This window comes from Rhinolophus hipposideros (assembly GCF_964194185.1).
Source record: "Rhinolophus hipposideros genome assembly, chromosome: 7".
Taxonomy (NCBI): domain Eukaryota; kingdom Metazoa; phylum Chordata; class Mammalia; order Chiroptera; family Rhinolophidae; genus Rhinolophus; species Rhinolophus hipposideros.
In genome coordinates this window covers 75431226-75453257 of record NC_138053.1, presented here as the reverse complement: position 1 = coordinate 75453257, position 22032 = coordinate 75431226, and the positions used below count along the sequence as shown (strand labels likewise).

The 22032-nt window shown below is 35.0% G+C and overlaps 1 protein-coding gene across 2 annotated transcripts in view; it reads right to left on the bottom strand.

Moving 5' to 3' along the window:
* The window catches only part of LIFR (LIF receptor subunit alpha), a 70708-nt gene that overhangs the window by 21326 nt on the left and 27350 nt on the right, over positions 1-22032 (bottom strand). For both annotated transcript variants that reach the window (XM_081053898.1, XM_081053899.1), the window contains exons 5-12: positions 17934-18097; positions 12297-12471; positions 10396-10656; positions 6376-6505; positions 5762-5931; positions 3740-3885; positions 2569-2731; positions 585-655 (exon numbers count right to left, since the gene is read on the bottom strand). In XM_081053898.1, the coding sequence (XP_080910024.1) occupies positions 585-655; positions 2569-2731; positions 3740-3885; positions 5762-5931; positions 6376-6505; positions 10396-10656; positions 12297-12471; positions 17934-18097 (1280 nt within the window). The remainder of the gene's footprint in view (positions 1-584; positions 656-2568; positions 2732-3739; positions 3886-5761; positions 5932-6375; positions 6506-10395; positions 10657-12296; positions 12472-17933; positions 18098-22032) is intronic.

The window sequence follows — 22032 nt, the reverse complement described above, 5'->3', positions numbered from 1 at the left end:
GAATCTGATTATAACTGCTCTTATGAAATTTGATGTGGTAAACAATTATGTTTTAAATATTCATATATCATATAAAAAATATAGCAACAAAAATGTTTGCTCTACTAGGGAAAAGGTAGTAAAACATATTGTAATTCGTATTTTATCTAAAATTTTGTCATAGTATAATGCAATTTATTTAAGGGAAACAAATTACATGTAAAATATATAGAAAGTTGGTTTCCTATTCATCGAAGAAAAAATGCTAACGTAAACACTCAGGATTCTAAATTATAGCTTCCAGTTAGGTTTCTGACTAAAGTGAGAGAGATGGAACTCATGCAATGCTCGGGTCCTTTAGGGGCCTCATAAAATCAAACTAAAGAATGCTCAGAACTGAGAAGATACTCACTAAAACGACTGTGGTGTATCAGAAGTGATGAGGAATCTGGGGGTTTTAGGAGCCGGGTTACGGTCCCAGCAATACTGCCAACAAAGCCGTCTAGGAAATCCTGGCTCCGTGACAACCCAAGTACCATATGTAAGTTAGGTAGTTTAGCATAATAAAGTTATATAAACATTTAAGGAAAAATTAAGCTATTTACCTTCCAATATATTATTAAGTTTTTCCCATCAGAACTCCACTCTCTCCAAGTATCTGGTCCCTTTGAAGGAACTGGGAAAGAGATTTAAAAGTTAGTATTTAAGATGTGTATTATGTCAGTTTATAATGTCAGCAATTGTGATGGTGGTTCCTGAATAATTTTTCTAGGTTTTTGGAATTTCCACTAAAAACGAGAAGCAGTTAAGTGGCTTCCACTTAGAAAATGAAGTAAGGAAAGCCCTCAACGTCTGCAAAAGACAAGGCACCTGAGAACAGTTAAAAGCACCCTCAGTGCTGTAAGTGAGGTGCAGGGAACCTCGTCTCACAGCCTCTCATCTCTCCTTACTGAAGTCGGCTCTGGCCACACACTGGCTTCCTGGCTGGTCCTCAAACACACGGAGGAAACCTGCGTCAGGCTTTCTGTACCTTCTGTGCCCTCTCTTCCTCTGCATAGAACTCTCTTCTCCTGAATAGACCATGTGGCTTGCTCCCTAAACTTTATATCTCAACTTAAGTGTTACCTTAGTAGGGAGGTCTTTTCCAACTACCCTATTTAAAATTGCAACCCCCCCACCCCCACAACACACATGGTGGGTACTCAGTAAATATTTGTTAAGTGAATTAATTATGCTTCATTAAGAAGAAGCATAAACAAAATGTTTCTTTCGTTTTGGCAACAATAGCTTATCAACTGAAAGCAAAAGTGCCTGTGGCAGCCAGTCTCCAAAAGGACCAGTGATATTGGTCGTGCCTCCTGACATGCATGCCCTTAGGTGGTCCCCACCACACTGTATCGGGGCTGGCCTGTATGACCAGTAGTCTAGGAGGAGCTGGCTGCGATGTTATGACACTCCAGCAGCCCTATGGAGAAGCCTGCATGGTCAGTAACTGAGGTCTCCTGCCTGCAGCCACGTGAGTGAACCAACCATCCTAAAAGCAGATCCTCTAGCTCCAACAGAGCCTGTAGCCCCCCGTCCCCCACACACATCCTGACTGCAGACTCATGAAGAGACTCTCAGCCACGGCCACTCAGCTAAGCTGCCTTTGAATTTCTGATGCATAGACACTGTGAGATAACAAATGTTTGCTGTTTTAAGGCACTGAGTTTTGGGGTAATTTGTCACATAGCAATAGATAACTAATATACTCTTTTGCTGGACTCATGCATAGGATGCATTTCTGATGACCCAAATAATGCTTACACATTTTGCAAAGTTCCTCTATTCTCTAGTCTTCACGTGGAGAGACAAAATCTGAATTAACATCTATCATTTTTTGTTTTGTTTGTTAAATTCTTCGGAAGAAATTTTGTATTCCCTATATAATACAAATAAAGCTTTTGCTATCTTTTGATGAATGAGTCCTGAAAATCACACCTAAGTCTAAGTATTTTTTGTTTTAAAGATGACATCTGATTAATCAAGGATAGAATCTCATTCTGTCTTTGGAAATTATCATGCTCAGAAAACCAGTTACCTGATTTTACACATATTTTGACCTCAGTGTACTGTAGAAACTGAAGTTCAAGAACTTTTAGCCCCATTTCTCAGGCTGAGGTCAGAAATGAAAGTTCCAAGAAATTCTCTTTATTAATAATTGTTTTAAATAAAATGGCAAACTAAACAGATTATGAAAATTCTAGAAAAAGGAAGAAAAAGTGTTAAACAAAAATTACCCCATAATCTTATCATGGTTTTAAGTCTGGTTTCCCAAGCAACATTTTAATATAGATGCAATCACACTGTAGATAAGGTAGCCTAGTATTTTCACATAACTCATGCCAAGCATTTTTCCATATGAACACGAAACTTTAAAAACCATCCTTTAAAATGTCTGGATATTTTACTAGCAGACATTATACAGTTACACAATTTATCTAAGCATTCTCCTATTTTTAGTCAGTTTGGTGACGTTTTCTTTAAAAATAGTTGTAAGATTTCAGGATCCATAGTAATAATTAGCCATAAATCATTTAGTTAACTTACTGGCTTCTGTGGTTAAATATTGTTTTCCATTGCTCCATTTACTCCATTTCCAGAAAGTTTCACTAGAACAACGAATCCGAAAGCTATACATAGTATATGGATTTAACTTGTCCACAGCAACAGGATAATTTGAATTTCCTACTCCTTTGATTGTGACATTCCGCTATTAGAAAACAAACAAATATGTGTATATGTAAATGTATATGAAATGTCCTGTGTGTGAGTACACACACACACTTTTAATCCAAAAAATGGTCAATTAAATCATGCAGAGAGGAGGATATAATTTTGATAATCTGTCAATGGCTAATGGTGACGCACTAAACCTTAACATATTTTAGTAATCTAAGATGACCTTGAGGACTACATATATTATTCAGATGATGTTTGGAAGTTTACCGGAGGCAGGCATCATCTTTTACATCTTTTTTTATATGACACTTACTACCTCTAGTATTGTGCTAAACATGTCGACTATTCAACAAATGTTTAAATAAAATTAAAATAAAGCAATTCAAAACAAATTTGAGGATTTGCATACCTCAAGAAAGCCTCTGAGCTCCCAATTATTTAATACAAAGGAGCTTTTGGGGTTACATTCTGCAGTGTGCCTAATTTTCTAGAAATCATCAATAAGTTTCCAAATGAATATTTAAGTACAGTATCATTTATTTTGGACTTACCACAAATTACAAGATGGTGCAGTATAAAAGTCAACCTAAGTATTTAAAATGTATTAAAAAGTCATGTTTTGACTTATAATGACCAATTATAACTTGCTCCTGTTGCCGCACTAAGCGGTTTTAAAAATCAAATCTTCTCTCTGGTGCCAATTAGTCCATTATCTAATGCTAAAGGTTACAGCAAAAACTACTCATTCACTCACAAATATACTAAGCAGCAGCTACATGCCAGGGTCTATACTAGACCTAGAAACAATGTGAATAGTAAAGTCAAACTTATGTCTATAATCTCCAGGATAAATGTTTTCAAGTGCTAAATCGGTGCTGTGATTACATTGACATATATAAATATACACATATCGGTTCTTAGTATCTCTCTATAATAAATAATCAGAGCTTATACATATAAATTTACTTAATTCTTTTTGAAAACTAAGTATTTTATTCAAAATAACTTCTAAGGAAGTTTATAGAAGAACCTTACTCACCACTTCTCGTACGGAATTAGTTTTGTTAATTTCAATTTGACACAACAATTTAATGTTTGCAAAGTTGCCTGGTAAATGCCAGGAAAGTGTAACAGCTGTTGAATTAATATCCTTCACTTTGATTGAAGTAGGAGTATGGGGATAAACTGTAAATATAATTTTTAAAGATTAATTACTTTAAAAGTTATTTTCTAATATGACAAATGAGAATCAAAGACAATTTTTTAAAAAGTGAGAGGTATTGTTAGTGCTGATCAACAATATTGAACCCAGTACTTGTGGAATACACAATACCCTCTTTACTGCTGACAACATGTCAACATTTTTTAAGAACCAAGCATGTCCAGGTTCCTCAACTGTTGTTAGGAATACTAAAAGGTAGTCCGATCATAATCTCTACCTTTAAGGAACCCCTAATTTACTTGGGGAATGACAAAGAGGAAGAAAATTAATAAGAGGATTTTTGTTAAGTTCTCAATGTGTGGTACAGATATTAACTGCTATAGGAATTTAGATGTAAGCATGGTAAGGAGAGTCCTATAGTGAAGATGGGACTTAAGATGAGCTGTGAAGGAAGAATCAGACTAAAGTTGGTCAGACGAATACAGAAATGTGTTTCAGGTTGGGGACACAGCAAACGCAAAGACACAGGGGAGCAAAGTGCACGTTAGGTTGGTGATACGCATACACCAACTGGAGCGGTGAGGAAGAATCAGTGTAGTAAATAAGGTTAAAATGGCAGAGGGCAGACAAATACAGACAAACACTATCACTTCAGTACATAATGTAGCCATTTTGTCCTTAGGAAAAATCAGGAAATAAAAAAGATGATGGGAAGAAATAATTGATAAAAGTGACATATTTACAAACAAGGCAACAGGGTCATGTACTAATCACTTGCCAGGCTGTATTAGAATGCATTTGGTTTAAGCCCTTTCTCTCGTGACTGTGAGTCTCTAAGAGAAGCCTTCATGCCAATGCTGTGTGTTGCAGAGCCTGACATGGAGTTGATACACATGGAATGATCACAGGAATGAATGTCAAAAAGATATACCATATTTGATTTCTGTTTTGAACTACATATTAATAGGATTGGTAAAAATTAAGAAATCAGCAATAAAAAGGAACTATTTACTATTATACTTGGATGGAGGTCACGGGCATTATCCTTAGTAAAAAATGTCCATCTCCAAAGGTTATATACTGTATGATTCCATTTATATAACATTCTCAAAATGACAAGACAATAGGATGAAGATCATATGAGTTGTTTCTGAGGACAGGGATGTGAGTGTGAGTGTGAGAGAGAGAGAGAGAGAGAGAGAGAGAGAGAGAGAGAGAGAGAGAGAGAGAGAGTGTGTGTGTGTGTGTGTGTGTGTGTGTGTGTGTGTGTGTTGGGGGTGTTGCTAAAGGAGCAGCATGAGGAAGTTCCTTTGTGAACAGGCCTGTATCTTGACTGTATTGGTACGTGAATCAGTACATGAATCTGACTGCATAGAACTATACACACACACACCACACATACTTGAAAGCATGTACAAACCAGTGAAAGCTGAGCAAGGTCACAGTCTAGGTCAGCAGTATGGATCACAGTACTAAACCAGGGTCAGCTGCCTAGTTTGGATACTGCTCGAGTTACATAAGATGTTACCATTGGGGAAAGCCAACTGAAGGGGTCACAGGGCTCTCGTTATTTTTATAACCCCCTATGAGTCTACAAATATTTCAAAATAAAAAGTCTTTAAAAATTGGGCAAAAATTTTTTCAGAAATCAATCAAAAATTATTAGATCAAGTCACTGACGGTAAATGACTTCAAACTTACATTTGAATTCAATAAAATGGTGAAACTTGAAATTATACATTTTAAAGCCTTTAAAATTAAATTTACAAGATTGATATTAATTAATTATAAAGAAAATAATTAGTAAAAAGTAATCCCCAGAAGCACTTTTCATTAATCTCAACACATTTCACCACTTCTAAAGTTATTTTTAAGATAGGGGTTTATGTAGAAGCTTACCTTTTTCAGTGATGTTAACTAAAATTGTTGATTCTGAATGACCCAGAGAATTGTGAGCATTCAAAGTAAAATTATATATTTCTTGATTTGGAAACATTTGAAAGAATAACTGATAGCTTTCATTCGTGGGCACTTCAACTCTTTTATACCTGACATATTTTCCTGAAAAACTGCAAATTAAGAGAGGAATAAAGAATATTAAAATAGTATCAAAATGACAAGAGATAAATAATGCAGAAAAAAATGAATGGGTAAGTTTCTAATAATTAATGTTTTCCGTGCTTACATTTCTAATTATAGGTTACTACATTCTCAGGGAAGAAAATGTATACAACTGAATAAATAGAAGAAAATAATCTGCCATAAGCCCATTACCAAGAAACAGTCTCTATTCCTATTTGAGGGTTCTTTTTTCTAGGCTTTTTAAAAAAGGAGACAAATCGAGTCTACATGCGTTTAATTGCAGTATTACTAATACATCCAATTTTATACTGCATATTTGGTTGTATAACTTCATTACATAAATGTGACAGAACACCTCCCTGGGTCACGTAACAGCCTTCTAGTGGGCTCCTTGCTAGTTAAGCTTGACATTCTTTACTTGTGACGTTTACCTTTCAAATAAAGTGTAAACTGTACTGCGTGGGCCCACCAATGCTGTCGGTCTTCCCGGATCCCACGTACATGTGATCTCTTTTAAATCATATGTCTCACAATTCAGTTTTTGAGGAATATCAGGTGGATCTAAAAGGAAAAATAAATGTAGTTATTTATTGTTACTGTCACCTGAAAAAATAATAACTCTCCAGAAATTCCACCAAAAAAAAGCACAGTTTATTTGGGAAAAGAAAAAGAAATGAGGTCACCTCAGGAGCGTGCGAATGCACACCTCTGACCGGCACTCCACCCGGCCGCCCACGTGAAGAAGAAAGGCCCCAATTCCAAGATGGCTATTCTATTTATTAGCATCCTTCCCCCAGAAAGTTACCACAAAGTTTTAACAGGAAGTCAGGACTAGAGAGTAAACAAGGAGTCAACTCCATCCATGGTCCTCCCAGCTCTATGGTTAAACATCTTAAGATGCCAGTTCACGTTTATCATTACATATATTTTCCCTGAAAATGTAATGATCCATAAATGTTAATTATATTTTGTAGAATTTCCTTAAAAAATGAAATAATTATGATATATAGATGATGTATTACAGGATTGTACACTTGAAACCTATGTAATTTACTATTGTCACCCCAATAAATTTTAGTTTAAAAAAACTTATTTTACTTCTTGAACAATGCAGGAATTATTCTTTCTATGGCATGTTTTTTTGAAATTCATATTACATTAGAAATGACAGATTAAAATATTCTAAAGAGTGACTATTAGCTCATTTGAAAACTCTCCAATAGCATCCTGAAGATACCGACTATCATTTCTTTCCCTTAAATCCTATTTGGGTCTACCAAATCTATCAAAGGAAGTTGTGTCCAACAAGTCAAAAACATCTATGGATTAAAAGTATTATTATCTATCATCTATATACTGTGATTTGAAAAGAATATCAAATCATATTAAAAGTCAACATAAGTTGCATGTTGCAAGTTTCAGAGATCTTAAACAAGTTACAAGGACTATTATTAACAAACTAATTCAGTAAAATTCTACATCTCCCTATATTCAAAGTGGCTACTGCTCTTCTGTTGTTTTTGTTCTTTATTGAAACTATTCTTTCTGGCTTTGTTCAGGCATGAATAGAAAAAAATGTGTTTGCTAAGTGTGTCTGAGACTTTTAAAGTAAAAAGGGAAAATTCTGCAGTCTGACACTGAGTATAGAAATTGATATTTCTATAATTAAGTTTAACCAGGCATACATAGAAACTGATACTTCCTAGTATCATATTGATCCAAACTATCTGTCACTGAAGGTAAGTTTTCTAAAAAACAATTATCTACTTGTTGAAAAATTTGTAAAATAATATTTAAAAAAACCTAAATTCTTAAAACAGTTTTTACTTTTTCAACTAAGACTTAGAAAATTTCACACACCGTCCCCAGAGATAACAATAACGTCTTTCAGTGATATTTTAGGTAATACTAGGAGGAAAAATGCGTATTTATATGAAAGTCTGGATAATGAAACTAACATTATTTGTTTTGAAAATTGTTTTAAATCTAAGCCCAAACTTTCAGTCATTTTATTAAAATGACATACCAACGTTTTTATTATATTTAAAATGCCGATTGTTTTAGTTTTTGGCAGATATATTAAGTTGAAATACTTAAAATTCAAACAACAGGAGCAAACTAGAAAGAAGAGGAAGCAAAGACAGAGGAGAAAAAAATAAGAGAGGGCAGTATTTAAAAGGTAATGCAAGGATGTTCCTTTTTTACCCAAAGAAATGAATTCATAAAAAAATCAACTGAAGCTAGTCAAAAGCTAGGTATAAGTCAATTGCATTTCTATGTACCAGCAAATAAAAAATGCAATGTAAAAAATGAAGTCAGTTTTTATGAAAATATTTTCAAATGAGAAAGTATAAAGTTTGACATGTGATATAAACATTTACAGGCTCTAATCCTGTTACAGTGTATTATTTTAAAATATATTAAGTATAATGAAAGATTAACTTTAGGTCAATAAAATAACTAATTTGAATGATTACAGAACAAATAATGTTTATAATATCTATTTTGCTTATGACTAAATTAGCTCATGCATGAACACTGACAAGTATTGGTAAATAACTATCCTTCTGTCTGCTAGATAACAAATTTATTTTAATAAACTAAAGAGGAAAAAAAGCCATTTTTATTAGCACAAACATCAAACATGTAGGGGTAATTTACTAAAAGATATACAAGATCTCATATCACTAAGATAAATTAAAGAAGACCTAACTAAATGGAGAGATGTACCATTTTCATGGTTTAGGTGACTCAATATTATAAGAATGAAAATTTCCTACAGTGATCTCCTAAATTGATAGATTTAATGTAATCCAAATCAAAAGTCTGGCAGGTTTTGATTATGTATGTGTGTGTATAGGGGAAACTGACTAGCTGATTCTAAAATTCTTTTCAATCTTTTCCATAAATTGTGGGTTAACAGGTTATTCATAGGGGAAAGGAAATAAATGAATCTTGATTCCTAATTCACACCATAAACTGCCCTTGTTGTAAATTTCTAAAGCGCTCCCTCAGAAGGGAAATTCTCCAGCTGCTCCTGAGTTGATCAATACAGAGCAATATTTCAACCTCCAAATGTTACAAACAGTTAAATTATGAATTAAATGGGTTTATTTTATCTAGAACTGTGACAGAAGATTAGAACACTATTTGAAATAATAAAAACTGAATATTCTCAGCTTTTAAGTTTTATTTTATTTTTTGGTACTTTTAAGTGGATATCTTACTTTCTGGTTATCAACTATCAGGCAGCTTCACTACATATAACACTGGTTTTCAACTGAGATGCGAAGATCATTTGTGTGGAATGTTGCAAGTCTCTTCCTAAAATTCCATTAGGAAAGAAAATTTAATTTTCTAAAATTTAATTTTGAACACAGCCTCACCCTCCCTTGAATCCCACAATGTATTACTGGGAAGGCAAAAAGAGAGTAAGGTTACAGCCATCAAGCTGAGAAGTGCACCTAATCCTGGTTATTGCCTTGGAAGTAGACCAGCAACTGAATGTAACTCATCATTCAGTTTCTACGGAAGTAAGAAAGAGACTGAGAACTGCTGATCTAGAGCTCAGCTAAAAATCATAAAAAAGCATAAGAAAATCACTAAGCAATCAAAAGAAAATCACAAGACCCACTCACTACATCTCACACACTTTTATCCATGAGAGAGCCCCTTAGACCAAATGCAGAGCAGGGAGGACAGACAGGAAACACTGCTGGAGGCAGGGCACCACATTACGGTAACCATAGGGGAGGATAACTCAAGATGCAAAATTATCTCTGGACATTCAACATAAGTCATACAGGGAGGGCAGTCCCCACAACAACTTTTGGAAATGCCATGGAGTTTTAGAACTGTAGGAGTGCCAAGTTAATACTAAAGATGCCCTGCATTTTGTAGCATGCGACTACATTACACACAGAACACGGCGAGAGAGGAAGTCTTCTCACCCAGGTCATGCAGCTACCCTCTTCTCAAATATAGTATTTAAAAGCTGGAGAAGCATATATTATGCTATTGAAATAAGTTTGTGTAAAATTATTTCTATTTCTTTAATTTGGGTACTTATTTTAGAAAAGGTATGCTATAATTAGGTGGAAAATTAACTTATATAAAATAATTCCTTAACAATGTAGGATTTAGAAATATTATATACTAACTACTCTTGACTCAACAAATCTGTTAACTAAGAATTTAAACTAAAAGAAAGTAGCTGAACATTTTAAATCTCATTACAAAACGTACAAGTTATATAGATACAGATATGTAGAAAGTAAGCTTAGAACTCATCTTTAAACAAGCAAAAATTATGGTGCCTTCACATATGTTATATTAAAGAATAAAAAAATAAGAAAGAAATAGAATCACCCCACCCTGAAAAAGCATTAAAGCTTTCAGAGGACAAAAACAGATTAATAGAAGCTCTTTAAAAACAACAACTTTATACTTACATCCCGCAAAAATAACTGTTCCCAACATGCTTTCTTTTGTTGCGAAAACCACATTTGTTCCACTACTTTCAGAAACAGAAATATTATAGATCTTGATTGCAACATTTTCCCCATCAAGACGAATAAGGGGACATTGTGTATTGCCGATCTGTGCTGACAACACTTTTTCTTGAGTCACACAACAAACTGTTATAGCTGAGCCCACAAGAATCACTTTGTCTTGAGGAAAAACGTTACCCTGATAATCAGGATCAAAAGACCCTAGAAAGAGCAAAAGGAATTACAAATACTTTAGACATCTTTTACCATAAAATAGGCCAGTATATATAAAACATACTGTTAGGTGCTTTGTAATAATGGTGGCCCGAAGATAAGGTATGTCCCCCAGGTTTCAAAGGAGCAAACAAATAACAAGAAACGAAAGTGTGTGTGGTTTCATTTACCTATGGTGGGGGAGCCGAAGGTGATTGTAGGCCAATGTCTAAAGGTTAGAGTTAATGTCTAAGAAGTTCGAAAGGTTCAATAAATGGGTTTATATTCACATGTGAAAAATCAACACCAAGAAAAAGTCACTTATTAAATAATTACATTCCTCTAAAATGATTCTATATATTTAAGGCAGTCTTCTTACTTTCCATCACTCTAAATACATTTCAGTACTCCACATCCTAAAAATTGCTTTTTCTTTATTCCTAACTGTCTGCAGGTTAAAGCCACACTTTGTTTTTATTTTCCTAAACAGCCAATCTAATAGCCAATGTTTCTATTTTCCTAAACAGCAATAGCCTCTAGTCTCCTTTCTACCTATTTACTCTTTGATAGACTGCGATCTGACTTCTACACTGACCATTCTTCTGAAGTGGCGGGCTGGCCTAATTCTCAATCCAATGACCACTTCTGAGTATTTTCCCCTTTGACTTGCACAGCATCTGGTGTGCTGCCGAAAGTCCTCCTTCTCTCTCCGGTTCCATACCACTGTACCCTCCCGGGCTACTCTTAACCCTCTGGATGCTGTTTGCTGTTCTGGCCTCTTTTTCTTTCAACCTCCCCTTAGACATACAAATTTCTAAGGAATGGGTCATTGGTCTCCATTCCTCTTTCCCTAACTTATGGTAACCTTTAGGATTTAAAAATTTTCACATTACATATACGCTGATGACAGTCATCTTTGGCTCTATTTCTCCCTTACCAGGAAGATGCACAGTTACTAATTCTGTTTTTTCAGCATTTTCACAGGTTTCCCCCTTTTCATTTCTAAACCAAGTGTCCCGGTTATGCTTTCATTGTCCCTTGGTAAACTGCAACAAGATTCTCCTTATCTATCCACTTTTAGGCCTTCCTTCCTCTGATCCATTTATCCAAATTGTCACTAAAGTGAATAATCTCCAATGATTACCAGCCTTTTAAAGGACTTCATTTTATTGTCAACTGTAGGTCCTCTCCCATACTGCCAACATTCCACCTGTATAGAACTTTCACTAAGTGTACTGATGATTTTTGGCACACTTGCAGATTCTCATGTTCTCTGCAAATAACTCTGGTTCACATGGGTCCGCTGTGTAGATGAGAAATTGGGAGCCATTTTTAAAAGTATAGACTTGATCTCATTACCATGTATATAAATTTTTTAAATGTTCTTCGATGTCTACCACAGTGATTTTCAAATCTGGATGTTTATCCAATCCAATCACTCAACAAGTTCTTTAAAAATACAGTTTCCTGAAGCCTACCTCAGACTTTCTGAATCAAAAGGTTCTGGGATGGGGGACTGGGAGATCCCCAGGTGACCTTCCTGCTGCCAAATGGGGCTCAGAGAACTGAAAACTTCAACTAAAACTTACCCTTAAGCAAGATTAATCTAATGCACTTGAAACAAAAATTCTTTTTAAATATAAGCTTACAAGAAATGTTCTTCAGTGGGCTCCAGTCACTCCACTCTTTGCGACCAGAGAAATGAGAATCATCAATGTAGCTTCTAATTCCCACGTAGTGAGTGGTGCACTCCAAGGGCATGTCGGAGGTCCAACTCCAGCGATGAACTGTATCCTTACCGTTCAGAGTGGTGTTGTAGGTCAGCTAAAAAATGAACACAAACACAAAATTGTATTGCCCAATACTGATACATTCTTCTTTCCTTTAGGATTAAAAAACACAATAGACTGTATATAATCACCAGCTAAGTAAGTTAAAGGTTTGTCCTTTTGTAAAACTATCTCAGTTTTCTATAAAGAATAATAGCAGAGTCAATAGTAATGAATAGTAATGATTTATTTATATTCACTTCTACAGTTTTAGGCCCTATTGATTATTATTCATGATATTGATATTCCAAAACATTCAACACAGTTCAGAAGAAAATATGCCATTGCCTAAAATGATCTTCATTTGTCGTGGAGAAAAAATAATGGGTTTATAACTCCAAGAATTAAAGTCAAGTGAGGAAAAGCATTTCCACAAGATAAATTATTGTTTTAGACTGGATTTGCTTTTTACAGAAGTATTACAAATTTTAAATTTTATTTTTAAATATGTAACTTATAGTAATAAAAAGCATTAACCTCAATTGTGAAAAAAAAAAGGCAAGATTTCAATCAAATATTGAGGATTTACTAAAAGAGACCTTGGGACTTCCAGTTAAAGACAACAGATTAAATAAATGCATTTCCGTCTCTCTTATCTCCTGAAATCCCTCTAAAACAAGAGTACACAGGATTTTTTTTTATGTGTAAATGCACAAGGGCAAAAAAAAACAAAATCAAAAAAACAATAAAGAAACACTACCAATAAAATTCTGGATACTAAAGAGTAGATGAATAATGATAACTGACTCAGAAGACCTGAGAAAGCCGAATCTCAAGACTCCAATGGGAAAGCCAGAAACAACCTGAATTCTATCACAGAAATGCCAAAGGGTTCAGGAAGTAGCTGTACCAAGTTCCCCTGGAAATGCATAGTGAATAGTGAAGGTGAGGTGAAAAACAGGAGGATTGCTTGAAAGTTATTTGGATGCGTTAGGTACCCAGATCCTCTCCCACATTCTATGCTACCAAAGGACTACCCTTCTTCACCTTGGCAGAACAATAGAGATTTATGCTCTGGAAAAGTAAACCAGAATACCTCTGGATTGAAGAGCCTCAAGAAAATTTGTGAATGGGGAATACCATACCAAAAATAAGGACATTGCTAACCTATGCATTCTGAAGGCTGGGGTAAGACTCCTGCCTTCTTTCCCTACTCTATTCCCAGGATAGTGATGGCCAAGTTGTGATTACCAGATAGGACTCTAAACAAACTTTTCTGGGGCATATGAACAGATCAAGATAAAGAACTAAAATAATATTAAGATTTTTGCCTAAAATAATATTAATAACTAGACAGCCCATCCTCATTACCTATGATGAGCCCCCAGTCAACAAGTCTCATGTAGGCAAACAGAAGTTCCAAGTAGATTTTTCTTATTTTTAAGAGCCATTCATTTAAATATGAGCAGCGACCAAGATGAACAGAAAGTGGAGAAAAGTTCTAATATAAAAGTCAAAGATCAAAATAAAGAAAAAAAGCAACTTGAAGAAATAGATTGCATAGAAAGAAAAAACAAAAAACATTTCTTTAAAAATCACTGATACTCTCAGAGATAAGATACTGTATCCATGAAACAAGAACAAGATACATTTAAAAAAGGGAGGGGGCGGCTGGTTAGCTCAGTTGCTTAGAGCATGATGCTCATAACACCAGGGTTGCCGGTTCGATCCCCACATGGGCCAGTGTGAGCTGTGTCCTCCACAACTAGACTGAAACAACTACTTGACTTGGAGCTGATGGGTCCTGGAAAATCACACTTAAAATAAATTTTTAAAAAAGTTTTTTGTTAAAAAAGGAGGGGATCCCTTGTAAATTAAAAATATATATATATGTTAATGGAAATTTAGTATCAGGACTGTAAGATAAAGCTTAAGAAAAACTGCTCAGAAAATAGAGCAAAATGTAGATGGAAAGGAGGAATGATAAAACAAGTAGAGGATCAGTCTGGAAGGTCAAATTTCTAAAAATCCAAAGTTCTAAGGAAAAAAAGAAGAAAACAGAGATGAGGAAATCAAAGACATAAAATAAGAAAATTTCCCAAGTGGACAAACCTGTGTTTTCAGTCAAAATGAGTGTCCAGCACAACAGACAAAGACAGATCCATGACAATTAAAAAAAAAAAAAATGAACAATGTCTTCAAAATCTTGAGAAAATTTCCCAACCTAGAATTATATACCCAGCTAAACTAGCAGTCATGAGTGAGGAATAAAATCATTTTTCATAAATGTCTTGTCTCAATGTATTCACCAAGTAGTACTTTATATTCCCACTAGAAGTGTATGAAAAGTTCCAATTGTTCTGCATCTTCTCAATATGTGAAATAGACATTCTTTTAAATTTTGTTGATAACTAATTTAAATTTCAAAAATAAAATATATCTGAAAGGCAGTTATAAATAGCAGAGGATATGTACAATAAATAGCAAATAACTGCTAGAATATATGCATCCACCCAAAATGAAGAAATAAAAGGAAAACGGAATTCAGGAAAAAGAAGACCCATCAAAAGAAAAAGGTAAAAGGAATCCCCTGAATGATCATGGAGACCCCCTAGACCATAGCTTCCTAATGAATGTGCCAGAAGACACTGAGGTTTGTCTTGCATGGGTTATGGGCATACCTAGGTTTGAATCTGCAAACCTAGGGTTGGGTGGTAGAAGTTGAGGCCACTGGAGCTCCTGAGACACCTGTGGTCACAAGAATCCCCAGCTATTTACCAGACTCTGTGCTACATAAATATTGTCAGTGTTTGTGTGAGCCCTTAAATCAAAAGGGTTGGGAAGTAAGTTAGAGGCTCTCAGAGAGATTTATGCACAAATATTCAACTGATAAAATACTAGTATGGTTGAAAATTTCAACAGGAGATTTACACAACCTGGATAGAACTGAGGATTGAATCAATGAAGCAGACAAATAAAACTGAAAATACAATATGAGAAACTGTACCCCCACTCCAAAAAAGGAAAAGAATAGTAGAATAGTACATACTACTTGGTTCAGTTGTGGATAGTGTTTCTATAACTACAATACAAACAATGAATATTGGTCTACCAAAATTGTAACAGAATGATATTGGGAAAAGACAGAAAATGTCAGAAAAAGACAGCACAAAAGCAAACACACAAGCACATGAGTGTGTCTGCCTGGGTTGGGAGATGAGAGGAAACTAAATTTTCATCGTTCATTGTGCAAAACATTGCTCAAAATTGAAAAAAAGAAAAGAAGAAAAAGAAAAAGAAAAAGCAATATTAGCATACTATTTGGAAAAACAGAGATAAGAAAATCAGCTAAAATTGAATTAATATTGGCTGTTTACAAGGAAAGAAAAATGGGAGGGGAAAGGGTACTGTGTAACTCCCAGGTGCGTTCACATCCTCGTCTGTGCAATGCACAGCTTCCACAGCTGTATGTGAGGCCATGAGCAGAAACTGTCAAGTCATAAATGACAAACATTTATGTTTCATAAATGAAACTTATAAATGAAACACTAATGTATAGGATTCTTGGTCTTTATTATAAAATAACAGCATTATAACCTCTCACAAAATGACTGACTATAAGCAATTCTAACTTAAATACTGACATTAAAAACATAAAATTATAAATGAAAATATCACATTTTTATGGACCTGGATCATTTATCCTTGGATATTTCACTTTTTAAAATTAATCTGTTCTATTTCTATTTTTATTACCTCTTGCCATATCGCCCCACACAAAGATTTTTTTTCAAAGATCATATTCCCAAAAGTAGGAAATTACTACCTTTCCTTTATTTGTCTTGTTATGCATCTTGTGGCAATGAGTCAGATAACCTTAGAACAATATTTCCGTATATTCATGTTCGCTTTCACTCACGATTCAGAGAATCCCTCCTATTCTAGCATCCTTAAATTAGTTTTTAAAAATCTAGCCCACAAAGGAAGTAATAACAACTAACAGTTGTTCAGCAGCTTTATAAATATCATGTCATTAACTAGAGCAAACATTAGCACTTTACAAATGAGAAGTCACTCTAAGCCAGTAAGTAGTAACTCAGAATACAGTATGTTAAGCCATAATAAAAAGCTACTCAACACAATTTTGAATAAGGAACAATTTTAAGACAATGGTAGAGCTCCATATAATTTAGCTGCAAATGAGACTGACAGGCAAGAATTGCCATTTAAAGTCAAGAAAAGAAAGAGCATTTTAGACTGAGATAATTAGGATGGACTTTAAAATAGGGGTAGAATTTGACCTTGGTCTTCAATGTAGGTTCAATTTGGATAGGTTAAAAAAGAAGGCATCTGAGATGAAAATATATATATCATATATATATGTATATTACATATATATGTATATTACATATATATGTATATTACATATATATATAAGTATGTAAAATAAACTGTAGTGGTTAGGAGCCAACTGTGGACCCAAACTGCCTAGGTCTGAGTCCTGGCTCCCTCACTTAATGTCTTCCTGGGACACTGTATCTTCGTTTGTAAAATGGGGATGATGCTAGTAGTGCCTCCCTCAGCGGCCTGTTGTGAGGATGCAGACTTAACATATAGGGAGCTTTTACGACAGTGTCAGGAACGCCAGAAGCAGTAAGATCCGTGCGAACAGCAAATATGACTGTTACTATTTTAGAAATATAATACTTCCTTGTCAAAAAGGAAAAATAAGACAGTAACTAAGACATACAGAATAATCCCATTTGTTGTCTTTACTACCTTATCTATGTAATTAGGCAAATAAATTGTGCAATCATGAGATGGTCTTTTTAATTCTTAAATTTATAACGAAACATATTTCAAATCCATTATGGAAGGAAAGAGAAAAAGGGTAAGAGGGGAATTACCATGTACCAGCTGTCAAAACTTTTCATTATTATTTCTCATTATCCCTTAGATTAAGAACAAACTAAAGGCAGATCACAAGAAAACCATTCACAAACAGGATTTTAAAAAATAAGAGAAAAAAAAGTATGTACTACTAAATATAAGAATGTTATTGCAGATTAAAATAAATCTGAACTAATAGATTTATACAAAATTTCTCAACAATTACTATGATTAAATGTTTCAAAACATTTATTTTTATACTTGGAACATTAGACAAAAAATAATAGACTAAATTACATGTACACTTTTATTTCATTTATGTAAAAACATGCATATAAAACCGGCTAGACAGGCAAACACAAAGATAACATTTATTGTGTTCAAATGGTAGAATCATGGATTTTTGTCCCTTCATTTCCAAAACTTCTTATAATGGTTATACATTATTTTAACCATTAAGTGATTTTTGAGTCAAAGTGTATAGTTTTTAATGAACCCTGAAAGGATATTTGATCTACTTAATAATCCAAAGGTTCACTGACGTCACCTTAAAAATTTTTTACAGAGTACTCAGTTTCTTTAAAGTCATAGGAAAAAAAAAAAACACTCTGTTTTATTCAGACTTACTAATTTTATGACTTCCACATTCTCTTTACGTAGAATTTTAATTTCCCAAATGACATTTGACTGGTGTAGAAAAACAGAACCCTTATCATTCCACGTTAGGTGTAATGTAGAAGTTGGAAAATCAGCTGACAAATTCAAGATCTCTGGAGTGTCTGGGATGAAAGCTTAAAAAAAGGAAACCAAAGATAACACTCAGTTAAGTAATGATTTTACATATTGTAATTCAATTAATCAACTAATTTTAAACTCCCTTCCTGTTTGAAAAATTGTCAAGAATTAAAAGCAAACTCTTGAACCTATTAATGAAGAAAGAGAACAAATATATTTATTTGTATAAGCAGCAACAATGATTCATCAGCCACATTTGAGAAAATTATTTATCAGCTGGTTGTTTCAAATCCGTAATATCTCTTCGAATACAAATGGAAACTGGGTTCCCACCACACTCTGGTGTCATCTGCTCTGGGACCTACAAGTAGGCAACCTCAGAGAGAAGTAAAAAAGGCCTTTTGTGTGGCTGTAGGTTGGGCCTAAGAAAACATCAGAATATAGAAAGCTCGCTTTGGTAAAGCTTTCTATCTGTTTTCTCTGAGCCTTCCAACTCATCTCTCACTGTCAGAGCTGTGGGAATTCCCTACATAAGGATGCCATGGGCTGTTCCTGGTTAAGGTTATCCGTAAATAGCAGCAAGACCATAGTAATGACCAAGGTCTCTAGGGGCGGAAGCCAATGGGTTACTGTGCAGATCTAAGAAGTACTTAGCAGGATCTAGAAGTCCAGAAAGGCTATGTTAGCAGTGGTACACAGGGGACTGAGAAAGAGGCAAGGTGATCAAGTAGGAGACTCCTGGAAAAGGACTGGCGAGAGCAATACGGCTTGGATCATGATACCACATATGGATAAGAAAAGACAAAATCTGATGGGCATTTCAAAGAAATGACTGGATCAGAGAAATGAAGGATTAGTACAATGAGAAAAGCAAACATTTAAGATCTCCTCAAATTTGTAGCCCAGAGGCAGCAAAAAAGGCAAAAGGAATGAGGAACGATTGTGAAGAGATGCAGGAGACTGGCTGTGGCTAAGTGTCAGGGGAACAAGAGGTGATCAATGGAGGGGTCTGCAGACAGCTGAGTGAGAACCGTGGACGCAGATTCAAGAGGAGCTCACTGAGTGTAGCTGAAGATATGAATGTGAACACACAGACACAAAACAGCCAAAGCTTGTTTGGGGTCAATGGATAGACAGTTATACCTTCAAGGAACCAGAGCAAGTATGGTGAGAAGGAATGACATGGAAGCAGAAGGAAGTCATAGAAAATCCAGGATGACTGAGACCAAAAGAAATGGGATGTCATGTAGACCAAGTAAAATAGAACTCATAGAGGAAGACAGAAATGACCACTGACACTGGTGAGGGGACTATCAATATTTGAGAAAGAAGCTTGGGAGGGCAGTGGGCTCTGAAGCTGCATTACAAAAGGTAAAGAGAAAAACCCTGCTCAAGGATATGGAGCTGTCACAGGGAGACACTGGTAAACTAAAGAAAGTTACAGAAAAATCTTCAAGTCTCCCTACTTAGAAGGGATGAGTTAAGTTACTTAATTTTTTTTTTTAAATTTTATTGGAGAATAATGGAGAACAGTGTGCTTCTTCAGGCCCCATCAGCTCCGAGTCGTTGTCCTTCAATCTAGTTGTGGAGGGCGCAGCTCAGCTCCAAGTCTAGTCTCCATTTTAAATCTTTAGTTGCAGGGGGCTCAGCCCACCATCCCACTGTGGGAATTGAACCAGCAACCTTGTTGACAGCTCGCACTCTAACCACCTGAGCCATCCGGCAGCACCACTGAAAATTTTTTAGATCATTGGAAAACACAAGATATGATCCTGTTCCGTTCTATAAAACATAGGCTTTCTGTATGAAGGCCAGAGAAACTTGGGACTCTCTCTTATGCATGTTCCCTCTTCAAATGACAGTAAGATGAAGAAGATGAGTTCAAAGAAATCTACACTCTACACTCTCAGGGCTCCTATCTGTCTATCCTAGTGCTTCTCCACGAGGCTCAAGGGTCAATTAAATAAAGTCATGGCAAGCACACACTGCCGGCATTTACAGGAGTAGGGCAGCTGACTGTGCTCAACAACAAAAATGGCGGAGCAGATCAACATAAATTAGTCCTGGAACTTAAAAGTAAGTACTTGATAAATGTAATTAAAATCTGCTGATCACAGGGCTCTACACTGGATTTATGTGGAATGTTGAGGGCTGCACAGGAACTAGTACATTTAAAGTCTAAAGTACACAGCAAAGTCAACAGTTACACAGCTATATAAGGACCGAATATAAGGACCGGAGAGGATGCTTCACAGTATTAAGTGGGGCGCTGCTTTTAAAAAAGGAGGAAACCAGGAGAAAGAAGTTGATTTAGTGCCAGGAGAGGGAAAGTTCAAGGTGCCCGTGTGAACACACAGAGCAGAGGCTTCCAAGAACGTGGTTCGCTCAAATGTTTCAAGATATCAAGATACAGTAACTTAAAAATGATGAAACATGGGAGTCTTTTACTAAGGCAACACTCATCTATTAAAATGCTTTCCTCCCTGAAAAGCCCATATAACTTACATTTTATCTAAACAGCAGTAGGCTGCTCTTCAAAATACAAGTCATAACCCATATTTCAAACTAAAGACAGTAATTACAAATGAAAGGATTGAACACACACGCACACCTGTTTTACTTCTTTCTTTACAGTATACATGGGAAGTCCTCCTAAATTCCCATGAACTATCATCTGCATTTCTCTCCAGCTAAAATACAGACACTTGAGGACCATTTTAACTTGTCTTCTAGAAACTAGGAACTTTCCAGCTAGGAAAGAAATTTCATCAGTCTTGTTTAGTTTTTAAAGCTAGTGCATCTTTACCCATTACCGCCATGTTGTTTTTGCCTTAGAACATCCGAAGATGGGAGCTGTCCCAGCTCATTTACGGGATCGACAGAATTTATTCTGCCTCAGACAGATCCAAATTTTCAGGTTAGTTTTAGAAACTTAGACATTAAAATTCTTAGAAAGACTTATTTTTATGTCTGCCCGTGCCAATTAGAAGCGTATTACGTGTGCGTGTATCTTGTTTGCTTTCTATGTACACTTTTGAAAGCATCTTAAGATGCTAGAGAAAACTTAATTTCTCATACTTTTATTTAGTAGCAAATTGCCAAAAATAGAAAACCCCAGCTTCTCTAATGCACAGCTACTTATCATTTCATAGCTTCTCTTGCATAGTAGGTGCTCAAAGATTTGCTGATACATCCACCTCTCTATATTCATCTAATTTGCTTTTCAATTTTCTTATCAATGTTATCTTAGCAGTCGTAGTAATATCTTAGTATTGGGATACTGTTAATCTAATATTCAAATCACAATCGAGCCATTATTACAAATGCTATCAACAAATCACATGATATGCAAAAACAATTAACTATTAATGTTAATCAAATAAGTCACCAACGGTCTGTCTTGATTTGCCTTTCTAATTGTTTCTAACACTGTCATCTTAAAGTGGCTTTCCAGACAGAACCTTCTGAATACTTACTGAAAAATCAGACAAAAAAAAAAAAAAAAAACAAAAAACAGGCTCTCTGACAGACTCCTAGGGAACTTTTTTAAAATGTGAATAAAATTAAGTTAAATTCCTCATACCTTACTATAAAATAATTCCATATGAATGAAAGATTTAAATCAAGCATGAAAACAGAACCATAAACTCATAAAGAAAAATAGCAAAAGATTCTGTTTATATAAAGTGAAAATCTGTGGTATAAAAAAATACCACAAAGTTTAAATTTGGAAAAATATTTGCAGCAATATGACAGAATTAATAACCATAATACAGAGAGAGCTCTTGTGAACAGATGAGGAAAAAGATAAATTTCAACATGAAAACATTTACAAAGGGTACAAATAGCTCAGAAAAGAATAAAAATGACTGATAATTTTCTTTTAAAGAGTAATCATAGAAATGCAAAAACAGCAGCGTAATAATTTGGGGGCCATCAGATTGAAATGGCAAAACTGAGACAATATCCAGTTCTGGAAAGATGAGGAAGA